This window comes from Bufo gargarizans, chromosome 1, assembly GCF_014858855.1.
Source record: "Bufo gargarizans isolate SCDJY-AF-19 chromosome 1, ASM1485885v1, whole genome shotgun sequence".
Lineage (NCBI taxonomy): Eukaryota > Metazoa > Chordata > Amphibia > Anura > Bufonidae > Bufo > Bufo gargarizans.
In genome coordinates, this window is record NC_058080.1 from 342882363 (window position 1) to 342895825 (window position 13463).

At 42.9% G+C, this 13463-nt stretch overlaps 1 protein-coding gene across 1 annotated transcript in view; it reads left to right on the forward strand.

The window, feature by feature from the left end:
• The window catches only part of LOC122927160 (protein unc-13 homolog A-like), a 2447183-nt gene that overhangs the window by 1479393 nt on the left and 954327 nt on the right, over positions 1-13463 (forward strand). Inside the window, 2 exon segments of the mRNA XM_044278759.1 lie at positions 6262-6396; positions 7378-7511. Coding sequence (XP_044134694.1) covers positions 6262-6396; positions 7378-7511 — 269 coding nt within the window.

The window sequence follows — 13463 nt, forward strand, 5'->3', positions numbered from 1 at the left end:
CAATGATTTCATTTTTGAAACAAAAAAAATCATGTTTTAGTGTTTCCATAGTCTAAGAGCCATAGTTTTTTCAGTTTTTGGTCGATTATCTTGGGTAGGGTATGATTTTTGCGGGATGAGATGATGGTTTGATTGGCGCTATTTTGGGGTGCATTTGACTTTTTGATCGCTTGCTATTACACTTTTCGTGATGTAAGGTGACAAAAAATTGTTTATTTAGCACAGTTTTTATTTTTTATGGTGTTCATCTGATGGGTTAGCTCATGTGATATTATTATAGAGCTGGTCGATACGGACGTGGCGATACCTAATATGTCAACTTTTTTTTTTTTTTGTAAGTTTTACACAATAATATCATTTTTGAAACAAAAAAAAAAATCATGTTATAGTGTCCCCATATTTTTTATTTATTTTTCGGGCCATTGTCTCATGTAGGGGCTCATTTTTTGCGGGATGAGGTGACGGTTTGATTGGTACTATTTCGGCGTACATGCGACTCTTTTGATCACTTTTATTACCTTTTTTGGGAAGTAAGGTGGGCAAAATTTATATTTCCTGATAGTTTTTATTTTTTTATTTTTATATCGTTCTCCGTGCGGGGAAAGTAACATGACCGTTTTATAGATCAGGTCGTTACGGACACGGCGATACCTAATATGTGTAGTGTATTTTATTTTTTTAATTTTTATTCAGTGATAAATGTGTTTTTATCTTAGGGTCTGCTGACATTAGCACATGGGGTACAAAAATGGTGCATTGCACCCACAAAAAAATCACTATAGGTCACCCACAGAATTAACAGCCTGATTAATTATTATATTTCTGTGTCAGGGGTGCAAAACTGGTGTATTGCACCCACAAAATATAATTATAGATCACCCACAAAACCAATAGCCAGATTCCTAACACTCTCCCTCCCTTCAGTTGCCTACTTCTTCAGAATACTGTCCCTGCACTTCTCAGAGCTGATGGGCGGTGCTACACATGATCCAGCTTGTAGAGAGGCTGGATCACATGATTCACTTGGACAATCACAGCCATGCCATTACAAGAGGCATGGCTGTGATGGCTTTTAAGTGCCCAAAGCTTAAAAGCTTGTTTATTGGCTGCCCTGCAGCCTTTCAAAAGCTTTATTAAATACCCAAACACCAAACTCGAACCCAAACTTTTGTTGGTTATCCATTGTTAGACTGTCGCTACCAGGCATAAATAGGGGAATTTTGTAGACCTTCAGAGAGGTATACAATAATGGACTACTACAGAGACATGCTGTGTGATCAGTTGGTTGCTGCCTACAAGTGCCATTGCCCTTTCACATGAGGGTTATTACCAGGGGGACCCTCTGTGCTCACGCTCCACTGCCATGACTGGTGGTGGTGGGGTGCAGGAACAGCACCATCTTCATATGCAGCAACTTCAGTCTGGGGTCTATGATGAGCCGTTTTCTTCAGCAGCCTGCTGAAGAAACCATGCAGCAGCTGCAGAATATGCAGCAGAACCTCAATCAGCAGGTGGTGGCATACTTGGACTGCACCTTGTCACCCATGATCCAGGATCCCCTAGAATACTGGACATGCAAACTTTGAAGTGTGGCCGCAACTGGCCAAGTTTACCATTGGCATGCTTTACAGTAGTGTGGTATCAGAGTGCGTGTTCAGTGCGGCTGGGGGCATAGTTACCTCTAAGAAAACTCAACTTTCCTCTCAAAATGTTGATAGACTAACCTTCATAAAGATTAATCTGGCGTGGATCAACCTGAATTTCCAGACTCTGGCGCCTGATGCAACAGAATTAATCATTCTGCCACTAATGATCATACTGTAGTGTGCTGCCACACGGTATATCCTGCAAAATAGGCTGTTACTTCTGGCCACCAGCCTACTGACTCTACTGCCATTCCTACAATGGGGCTTCTTGGCCTGCTGATATGTACATGTTACATTTTTAAAAGAATATGCATGCCACTGTACCTTGTTATCACATTGCTGTTTTTTAGGTTCTACTACTACTGTGATCTGTCACTATTTTGGGCTGTATGCCACTTCTGCTGCTCCCCACTCTGTCATAGGGTGACTATTGTCACTGTCACTGCTGCTGCCCCACCTCCCTACTCTGGGCCACTTTTGTCCCTGTTGCTGCCAATGCTGTTGGACCCCATCCCCACTCTCTTATTTTACTGCCACTGCTGTTGCCCCCCATCCCTACTTTGTTATAAGGCCACTATTGTCCTTGTTTGTCACTGTTGACATCACAATTTTTTTCCGTTCTTCTTGTCCGTCAGAAGAACAGAAAAAAATATCCTGTATTTTGAGCATCAGTAAGGCCTTTCACACGGTCAGTATTTGATAAGGATTTGTAAGCCAAAAGCAGGACTGGGTTCCAAACATGTAAAGATGCCAATATTTTCTTTACGTTTCTGTTTCGGACCTACTCCTGTTTTTGGTTTACAAATACTGATCAAATACTGATGCAAAATACTGACTAAATACTGACCATGTAAAATCCTGCATTAGGACTTTTTTTCTTGTTCAAATTTTTTTATTTCAGACGTAAATGGCCAAAAAGGATGCAAACTGAGCATAAGGTCTTTTTTCACATGGTCAGTATTTGACCAGTATTTTGCATTAGTATTTGATTAGAATTTGTAAGCCAAAAGCAGGAGTGGGTTCAAAAAAATGCAAATATTTCCATTACATTTTATCTCTATTCTAAACCCACTTCTGTTTTTGGCTTACAAATACTGATCAAATACTGCCCATGTGAACGAGGCCATTAAAGTCCTGCATGCAGGATGTTTCATCCGAAGTCGATTCGCTCATCCCTATATGCAAACATATGAAAACCCAAGTTTCACGGACACAGGGAGTGGAGAAGTGACCTCTGAGCTCAACCCGCACCCCTGTACCTGCCTACTTGCCTCGCAAATCCTAGAGACAAGGGACAACTGGTGGGCAAACCCTAACTTAGGAAAGGGCAGGGAAGACGGACAAACATACAAAGCGACAAAAAGCAAACCGAGTCAAAACCAAGAGAGCAGCACGGTACCAGAGGAGCAACTAGAGGATCGTCAGGAAGGATCCAAAGTCAAAACCAGGAGGAAACACCAAGACCAAGGGATGAGCCAGCCGGGAAGTCAAAACACGAGCAGAAGATCAGAACCCCAGGTAAGTAAAACTCAGTAAGGACCTCAATAACAAGCAATCTGTGGCCAGCAGATTGCCTGTTTAAATATGGTGCTAGTGGAGTCATGTGACGTGGCCAGCATCAAATAACTCCAGAATACCAATACAGCCAAGCACCAAGTGAGCAGCTCGGCGCTCAGCCCCATCGTGATTGCCCCGGGAACGTGCGACGCCGGGCGCGCTGATGACTCCAAGTTTGACATTCATATAAGTATGAATCTCCTTTCAGATACTTTGAATAATCGGACATTGCCACACCATATGTAAGAAGCAGCCACTCTCGTGCCCACAGTGTGTACATTGAGGACTAGACAGTTTGCACATCTTAAACAAGTAAACAACCTACCAGGTGTGTATAGTACACCCTATGTATCCATTTTAACTGTATAAGTTGAATCTGGCACTAGCAACCGTGGATCTCCATGTGTGGCTTAGTTCCCTCACATGTGTGGCCTTCAAATTGCTTATATTACTCTTCCATTTAACAAAAGATTTGTCAAGCGGAGAATCTTGGTCAGCCAGAAACGTTGCATAAAGAGTCAAAACTGGTTTAGCCAACTTAGCCCTTCTTACCACCGCCTTAACCAAAACAATTTGGGTATAGTACTACCAGTAACCAATTAGGCATGTATTCACACCATACAGGCACAGTATTTAGAAAAACAAAGAGATCAACTTCTCAACAAACAGTGAGCACATCTCACACCCAGCAACCTAAATATTAATTTTGTTTCAGTTAGTAGACAGGAACAGAGAACAAGAAATGCACTTAAGGGAAAACAAGAGTTCAAAAAAGTCTGTAACGTGTCAGCAGCGAGACCTCACATCCTGGAATCTTTCGATCCAATCTGCTGCTGCCTCCGGAGTGTCAAAGGAGTGGACTGTTTCGCCATCTTGCACCCATAGTCGAGAGGGATGTAACATTGCATACTTTATATTCTGTTCTCAGAGTCATGCCCGGACCTCTTTAAACCGCCTCCTTCTCTTTTGGACCTCTGATGTGAAGTCCGGATAGAAAGATAACCAAACATTCTCATAAGTGATGTTGCCTTTCTGTCAGGCAGCCAAGCAGTATGGCGTCTCTGTAATTCAAGACTATCATAATAAACGGTCTGTCAGGTGTTCCCACAAGCAGGGGCTTGGAAGGCACCCTATGTGCCCTTTCGATAACAAAGCAGTTGGATAGGACAATCGGTTGAAGAATATCTCTAATCAGTTGTTCCGCAAAGAGTTCTGGAGTAGAACCTTCGGCTCGCTCTGGGAGACCTCAGATGCGAATATTGTTCCATCTGTTACGGTTCTCTGCGTCTTCGGCTCTGAGATCTTAACCTGCTGTTGTAATTGTCTAGTATCGCCCGCTCAGGTCATATCGTTCACATCACTTAATCTGAGTTCCACCTCAGTGGTTATTTCACATATTTTGTCAAAATCCTACCACAGATAGCTTGGAGATGATCAATTTTCGTCGTAAGCGCCTCTTGGCATGTGGCAATCGCCTTTATGATTTGGGAGGTTTCGGTTTCCAAGGGATGGGACCCTACTTCTCCTTGATCTGTTTGACTCATGGCATCCATAAATGTTTTTGCTGCAGGAGGAGCAACAAGTGAGGCAGTTTTGCGGTCCATATAAAAAACTCACAGCGACTGGAACAGTAAAGTATAAAAAAAGCCAGCACTTCCAACACAGCAATCAAGCTTCATATGAAAGTCCCCAGAATGTTATCAATAGAAAAAGAATAGTCTGGCATCAGCAGGTTAAGAAAAAAAGGGGAAAGAACTTGATTGGTAAGAAAGTATAATGGCAAGTTTATCAGGAGCATTTAGCTAATTTTAAGATATCATCCAGGAGAGAGTTGGCCAGAAGTATCTGTGTAAGCCAGGGTACACCTCCCACTGCAGTTAGGAGAATAAGCCCCTTTCAGATCACAGTAGCAGTAACTTGGTTTCTAGTACTTGAGGAGAAGTCTCATGGATTAGTCTCCCCTAGCTCCCGACACAGCAGCCTTCCTGCCCCTATCGGCACAGAAACAGAAGAGCCCACTTGCGCGCTCATCCAACCAAGATGGCTTCCACCACGTGCCCCTCCTTCCGGCCTCTATATCCGTTCTATTCGCTCCTCAGAGCACTTTACCGGTCACTGGCAGGGTTCTCAGGGGTGCCGCTGGATGTAGGAGACAGGTGGGAGATTATATTTCTCAGTACAGCTGTTCTCCACTCCGGCACAGCGCTCTGTACCGGGGCTCTGGTCCCCATGAGGCAGCGCTGATCCCGGCCATTCTGGCTCGCTCCCCCCCCTCAGGTCCAGACACTCTGGCGCACAGGATGGGCGTGTGATGTAGTAGGTATTGCTGGGTGAATAGCAGGATTTTAGCAGGATACCTGTGCAGGTGCTTTCTCCCGCCATGCAGGCTAGGCCAAGCCCCGCAGTGAAAATATATGACTTCTTAATCCCCCTCTCCCCGTCATAGCAATGTACAGTATACACACATATGAAAGAAAATAACTAAATACTCATTCTTTGCCACCGTCTGTGATGCAGGCAACAAACCTCTTCTGGTCAGTAACCTGAGTTACCATGTCCCCGTGCTGGTATTCGTGATCGTGTAAGACCCGGCGCAGAAGGCCTTCTTGCCTGTGGCTGTAGGAAGGTCTGCTCCCTACAGACACTAAGCTAATACTGATTAGCTCAGTGTCTGCAGGGAGGTATAGCTGGAAAGGAGGAAGCTACACTTTTTCTACAAAGTGCCTGCCTCCTATCGGCAGCTACTGTACATCATGGTCTTCTGTGTCTCCAATGACACAAATGAGAAATTAGATTTTACTCCTCTGGCCACTATACTCTCAATCGTGGTGCTAGGTGGCTGGCTTTCTATATGACTTATGGGCAAACAGGATGGCCACCGGATGAATCATATATCAAGCATAATTCACAAGACACATTAGTTATATGTAAGACATAGACATGCAAAAAAAACACCAGAAAAGATGGTGATCACATTTGTCATGTGCAGGGTATTACATTATCTTTTCCTTTGAATTTTATGAACAACTGTTTAAGTGTATTCTGGTCATTTTTATAGGTGCAAGAGCTGCAGAGTCCACCCAGGGCAAGCCAAGTTGTGAAGGATTGTGTAAAGGCCTGTCTCAATTCCACTTATGAATACATCTTCAACAATTGCCATGAGTTGTACAGTCGAGAATATCAAAGTGACCCGGTAATTTCAAAAATATTGATACTAACAAATAACAGGACATATGCAAAAACACAAATGCAATCACACTCTGCAAACCAGCACTCTGCCCTGCCTTTATGCTGGATGTTGAATAAGGCATTGGTGTACATTTTGGCCAAAGCGTAATAAGCCACTCACCATGTCAAGGTTGCCTTCATGAGTGGTCCCTAACACTATTTCCTACCTGTTATGGGCCACGACAGCCACACAAAGTCCAGGAAGCGCAGGTACAGCATGCACACCAGGCACACTCTGCTTTTAACCCCGTCCGGTGCCATTACAGCTTTCATCGGATCCAGGGATGCAAGTACCAACATGCATTCTGAGCCCACTATATACTTCTCCTGGAGCCAAAAGGCTACTGGCAGGTGCCACATAAGCAGACTCAGTTTTAGGCCCCATGCACACGGCCGTGTTTCACAGCCGTGTGCGGGCCGTGGAACCGCGGCCTGGATCCCTCCTGAGAGCAGGAGCGCACGGCGTCACTGGTTGCTATGACGCCGTGCGCTCCCTGCTACCGCCGCAATACAGTAATACACTGGTATGATCTATACCAGTGTATTACTGTACTGTGCTGGCAGCAGGGAGCGCACGGTGTCATAGCAACCAGTGACGCCGTGCGCTCCTGCTCTCAGGAGGGATCCAGGCCGCGGTTCCACGGCCCGCACACGGCTGTGAAACATGGCCGTGTGCATGGAGCCTTATACTGACTTTAAAACCAGCCTCCAGGGCAGATTAACTGGTCAGGTGTGCAATAACAGGACATGAGCCATCAAAAGAGTATTACCATTTTGAATAGACTGCAATGGAGAGGTGGTTGCAACTTTTCCTAGAAAAATGTGGGTGTTTGCTAGTGGTGCTGAGAGCCAACTGGCAGTTAAAGTTTAACCTTTATTTATACAGGAACAAAAAACAAAATGTTTGCATATTGTATAACTATTCTTAACTTTTTATCTTTCACAGGCTAAAAAAGGGGAAGTACCACCTGAGGAGCAGGGACCAAGTATCAAGAATCTGGATTTCTGGTCAAAACTAATCACTTTGATAGTGTCCATAATAGAAGAGGATAAAAATTCATACACTCCATGTCTAAACCAGTGAGTGTTACTTCTCACCAGAAATCAAATCATATATACAGTATTGCACAATATTAAGTACACCCCTCACATTTTTGTAAATATTTTATTATATATTTTCATGGGACAACACTGAATATATGACACTTTGATACAGTGTGAAGTAGTCAGTGTACAGCTTGTATAATAGTGTAAATTTGGTGTGCCCTCATCACATAGCCATTAATGTCTAAACTACTGGAAACAACAGTGAGTACACCCCTAAGTGAAAACGGCCAAATTGTGCCCAATTGAGTGAATAGGAAGCAGGTGTGTTAAATTTGGTGTTATCGCTCTCACACTCTCTCATAACTGGTTACTGGAAGTTCAACATAGCACCTCATGGCAAAGAACTCTCTTAGGATCTAAAAAAAGAATTGTTGCTCTACATAAAGATGAATTAGGCTAAAAGAAGGTTGCCAACACCCTGAAACTAAGTTGCAGCATGGTGGCCAAGACCATACAGCGGTTTAACAAGACAGGATCAACTCAAAACAGGCCTCGCCATGGTCGACCAAAGAAGTTGAGTGCACATGCTCAGCGTCATATCCAGAGGTTGTCTTTCAAAATAGACGTATGAATGCTGCCAGCATTGCTGCAGAGGTTAAAGGGATAGGGGTCAGCCTGTCAGTGTTCAGTCCGCAAACAGTTTGCTAAAGACAAGTAGACTAAGGGCATGTGCAGTGTCCCACTCAAGTAACCGTGGGCCCCGCAAACGTATATTAATTATGTGTTAATGTCATGTGATATGCCTGTATTTTGTATTTTATCTCCTGTCATATTCTCCATGTCACAATGTGATTTTACATGCAAATATCCTTTATACAGGCCTAGTCAGGGTGCACTACACTTGTTTCTCCACTAGATGGAGCAGTGTCAGTGTGAATGCAGTACAGACCAAAATTTTGGACACACCTTCTCATTCAAAGAGTGTGAAACAACTGAAAATATGTCATATTCTAGGTTCTTCAAAGTAGCCACCTTTTGCTTTGATTACTGCTTTGCACACTCTTGGCATTCTCTTGATGAGCTTCAAGAGGTAGTCACCTGAAATGGTCTTCCAACAGTCTTGAAGGAGTTCCCAGAGATGCTTAGCACTTGTTGGCCCTTTTGCCTTCACTCTGCGGTCCAGCTCACCCCAAACCATCTGGATTTGGTTCAGGTCCGGTGACTGTGGAGGCCAGGTCATCTGGCGCAGTACCCCATCACTCTCCTTCATGGTCAAATAGCCCTTACACAGCCTGGAGGTGTGCTTGGGGTCATTGTCCTGTTGAAAAATAAATGATGGTCCAACTAAACGCAAACCGGATGGAATAGCATGCCGCTGCAAGATGCTCTGGTAGCCATGCTGGTTCAGTATGCCTGCAATTTTGAATAAATCCCCAACAGTGTCACCAGCAAAGCACCCTCACACCATCACACCTCCTCCTTCATGCTTCACGGTGGGAACCAGGCATGTAGAGTCAATCCGTTTACCTTTTCTGCGTCGCACAAAGACACGGTGGTTGGAACCAAAGATGTCAAATTTGGACTCATCAGACCAAAGCACAGATTTCCACTGGTCTAATGTCCATTACTTGTGTTCTTTAGCCCAAACAAGTCTCTTCTGCTTGTTGCCTGTCCTTAGCAGTGGTTTCCTAGCAGATATTCTACCATGAAGGCCTGATTTACACAGTCTCCTCTTAACAGTTGTTCTAGAGATGTGTCTGCTGCTAGAACTCTGTGTGGCATTGACCTGGTCTCTAATCTGAGCTGCTGTTAACCTGCGATTTCTGAGACTGGTGACTCGGATGAACTTATTCTCCGCAGCAGAGGTGACTCTTGGTCTTCCTTTCCTGGGGCGGTCCGCATGTGAGCCAGTTTCTTTGTAGTGCTTGATGGTTTTTGTGACTGCACTTGGGGACACATTTAAAGTTTTCCAAATTTTTAGGACTGACTTAAAATAATGATGGCCACTCGTTTTTCTTTACTTAGCAGTTTTTTTCTTGCCAGAATACAAATTCTAACAGTCTATTCAGTAGGACTATCAGCTGTGTATCCACCTGACTTCTCCACAACGCAACTGATGGTCCCAACCCCATTTATAAGGCAAGAAATCCCACTTATTAATCCTGACAGGGAACACCGGTGAAGTAAAAACCATTTCAGGTGACTACCTCTTGAAGCTCATCAAGAGAATGCCAAGTGTGTGCAAAGCAGTAATCAAAGCAAAAGGTGGCTACTTTGAAGAACCTAGAATATGACATATTTTCAGTTGTTTCACACTTTTTTGTTATGTATATAATTCCACATGTGTTAATTCATAGTTTTGATGCCTTCAGTGTGAATCTACAATTTTCATAGTCATGAAAATAAAGAAAACTCTTTGAATGAGAAGGTGTGTCCAAACTTTTGGTCTGTACTGTATATAGCTTAGCTCAGACCTAAATTAGGCTGTGCAGTTGTGTGCTGTTCTGTGCAGTGCTGTGCAGTTCAGTTCAGTTCCTGGTTGAGGTAAATTTAAACCAGTGCAGATGAGATCAGGTAAATCTAAGTGGGAGTTCAGTTGAATGCAGTTCTCTAATGAGCCTTCAAGAAAGCAACAGCCATGTAGCTGAATATCTGGAGGGAGGTATCTTTCTAGCCTCTCTACTCTGTCTCTTTCGGTTCCATAGCCCGGGGTTAAGGCCTGCAAGTATTCTTCCTAGAGGTGAGCAATCCACTACTATAGATCACTCTTCCAGGGTGACTTATGTCTAAACTGTATGCAGCCGAGTATATAAGGCATTACCACGTTTAAGCAAGACAAAGGATTAGCAAGATAGTCATTACCTGAGGACTTACAGTCATGTGAAAAAATTAGGACACCCTTTGAAAGCATGTGGTTTTTTGTAACATTTTTAATAAAAGGTTATTTCATCTCCGTTTCAACAATACAGAGAGATTAAAGTAATCCAACTAAACAAAGAAAACTGAAGAAAAGTCTTTTCAAGATCTTCTGTAAATGTCATTCTACAAAAATGCCTATTCTAACTGAGGAAAAAGATAGGACACCCTCACATGTATTCCCTCTTAAATTGGCTCAGATCTCACACAGGTATATCACACCAGGTGCACATAATTAGTAGATTGTTACTCTGCATGTTGAATGAGGCTTGCCCTATTTAAACCTCAGACATTTAGTTTGGTGTGCTCCTGACTGTTGAAGTGAGAGTGAGCACCATGGTGAGAGCAAAAGAGCTGTCAGAGGACTTCAGAAAAAAGATTGTAGCAGCCTATGAGTCTGGGAAGGGATTTAAAAAGATCTCAAAAGATTTTGAAATCAGCCATTCCACTGTCCGGAAGATAGTCTACAAGTGGAGGGCTTTCAAAACAACTGCCAACATGCCCAGGACTGGTCGCCCCAGCAAGTTCACCCCAAGAGCAGACCGCAAGATGCTAAAAGAGGTCTCCAAAAACCCTAAAGTGTCATCTCGAGAACTACAGCAGGCTCTGGCTACTGTTGATGTAGAAGTACATGCCTCTACAATCAGAAAGAGACTGTACAAGTTTAACTTGCATGGGAGGTGTGCAAGGAGGAAACCTTTGCTTTCCAAGAGAAACATCGAGGCCAGACTGACATTTGCCAGAGATAAAGTTGACAAAGACCAGGACTTCTGGAATAATGTTCTTTGGACAGATGAGTCCAAAATTGAATTATTTGGACACAACAGCAGAGGACATGTTTGGCGTAAACCAAACACAGCATTCCAAGAAAAGAACCTCATACCAACTGTGAAGCATGGAGGTGGAAGTGTCATGGTTTGGGGCTGCTTTGCTGCAGCAGGACCTGGTCAGCTCACCATCATAGAATCCACGATGAATTCTACTGTGTATCAGAAGGTGCTTGAAGAACATGTGAGACCATCTTTTAGAAAATTAAAGCTGAAGCGGAACTGGACCATGCAACATGACAATGACCCAAAACATACTAGTAAATCAACCAAAGATTGGCTGAAAAAGAAGAAATGGAGAGTCCTGGAATGGCCAAGTCAAAGTCCAGATTTGAATCCCATTGAGATGCTGTGGGGTGACTTGAAAAGGGCTGTACGTGCAAGAAACCCCTCAAACATCTCACAGCTGAAAAAGTTCTGCATTGAGGAGTGGGGTAAAATTTCCTCAGACCGATGTCGAAGACTGGTAGATGGCTACAAGAACCGTCTCACTGCAGTTATTTCAGCCAAAGGAGGTAACACTCGCTATTAGGGGCAAGGGTGTCCTATCTTTTTCCTCAGTTAGAATAGGCATTTTTGTAGAATGACATTTACAGAAGATCTTGAAAAGACTTTTCTTCAGTTTTCTTTGTTTAGTCGGATTACTTTAATCTCTCTGTATTGTTGAAACGGAGATGAAATAGCCTTTTATTAAAAATGTTACAAAAAACCACATGCTTTCACAGGGTGTCCTAATTTTTTCACATGACTGTATTAGGCACCTTTGTACTAGGTGTAGGAGACAGCTTGAAGCATCTACATCTCCAGTTTAAATCCTGAGGACAGTCAGGCCAACTGTCACAACAACATTGGAATAGAAGTTTCAGGATTCAGAAAAGCACCTTTTTAATCAAGGATTAGAATCAGGCTGGAGTTGTTACCAGTCTAAGACTTTCATTATTACCAGCCTAGTCTGAGCAGTAGATTTCTCATGTATTACAAGAGCCTGTACTTCATTGAGGATTTGCATTTCCCTATCCCCATATGCATGGGAGATTGTGCTTAATGCCGGATTGTATCAAGAGACTGTTTTAATGCCAAAGGATGTATTGTTATCAAGAGTCATCATCCATAAAGTGTCATTTGGAGTTTCATCCTGCTTTCCTCAGATTCAGTTCCTCTATTAACACTCTAGTAAATGGTTGTACCTCCATACAAAAGATTACAAGGGACCTTGCCACTGGCACATTTTTTATTTTTTTATTCTATATTTTTAAATCCTTAGAATTTACAAATATTCAGTAACTCCATTTCAGTTTACTACTTTTCTTATCAATATAAACAGTGATACAATTGGAATCATCCCTCCTGCTGCTTAGTACACTCCTAGGGGGGGATAGGAGGAAAAATAAAAATAAAAAAATACTCTCCTGGCCGTTCCGCACAATGCCATCCCAAACCGCCATCCCCGCCCCGTATCTTAATTATGTGTTAATGTCATGTGATATGCCTGTATTTTGTATTTTATCTCCTGTCATATTCTCCATGTCACAATGTGATTTTACATGCAAATATCCTTTATACAGGCCTAGTCAGGGTGCACTACACTTGTTTCTCCACTAGATTGAGCAGTGTCTGTGTGTATACAGTACAGACCAAAAGTTTGGACACACCTTCTTATTCAAAGAGTTTTCTTTATTTTCGTGACTATGAAAATTGTAGATTCACACTGAAGGCATCAAAACTATGAATTAACACATGTGGAATTTACAAATATTCAGTAACTCCATTTCAGTTTACTACTTTTTTTTTTCAATACAAACAGTGATACAATTGTAATCATCCCTCCTGCTGCTTAGTACACTCCTAGGGGGGGATAGGAGGAAAAAAATAAATAAAAAAATACTCTCCTGCTCGTTCCCCACAATGCCACCCCAAACCGCCATCCCCGCCCCGGGTCTGTCACTGACGCCAGTTCCTAGTCCAGCCATCTCTTCCACCTTCTAACAAACATATCCTTCTTCCTAATTGACACCAGATGAAGTTCTTCTCCAACAAGCAAATATCTAGTCAGATTCTCCCATTCCTTTACTGTAGGGACCACCCCGTCTCCCCTATGTGCGACAATATATTTTCTAGCATAGAATAACAGTTTAGATGCTACTTCTTGATCTTTGGAGGTGACCATTCTGTTCATCACCCCCAAAATTCATGCCTCAAAACTGAAAGGAAGTTTTAACAAATGATATTCCCCTATTTTTTC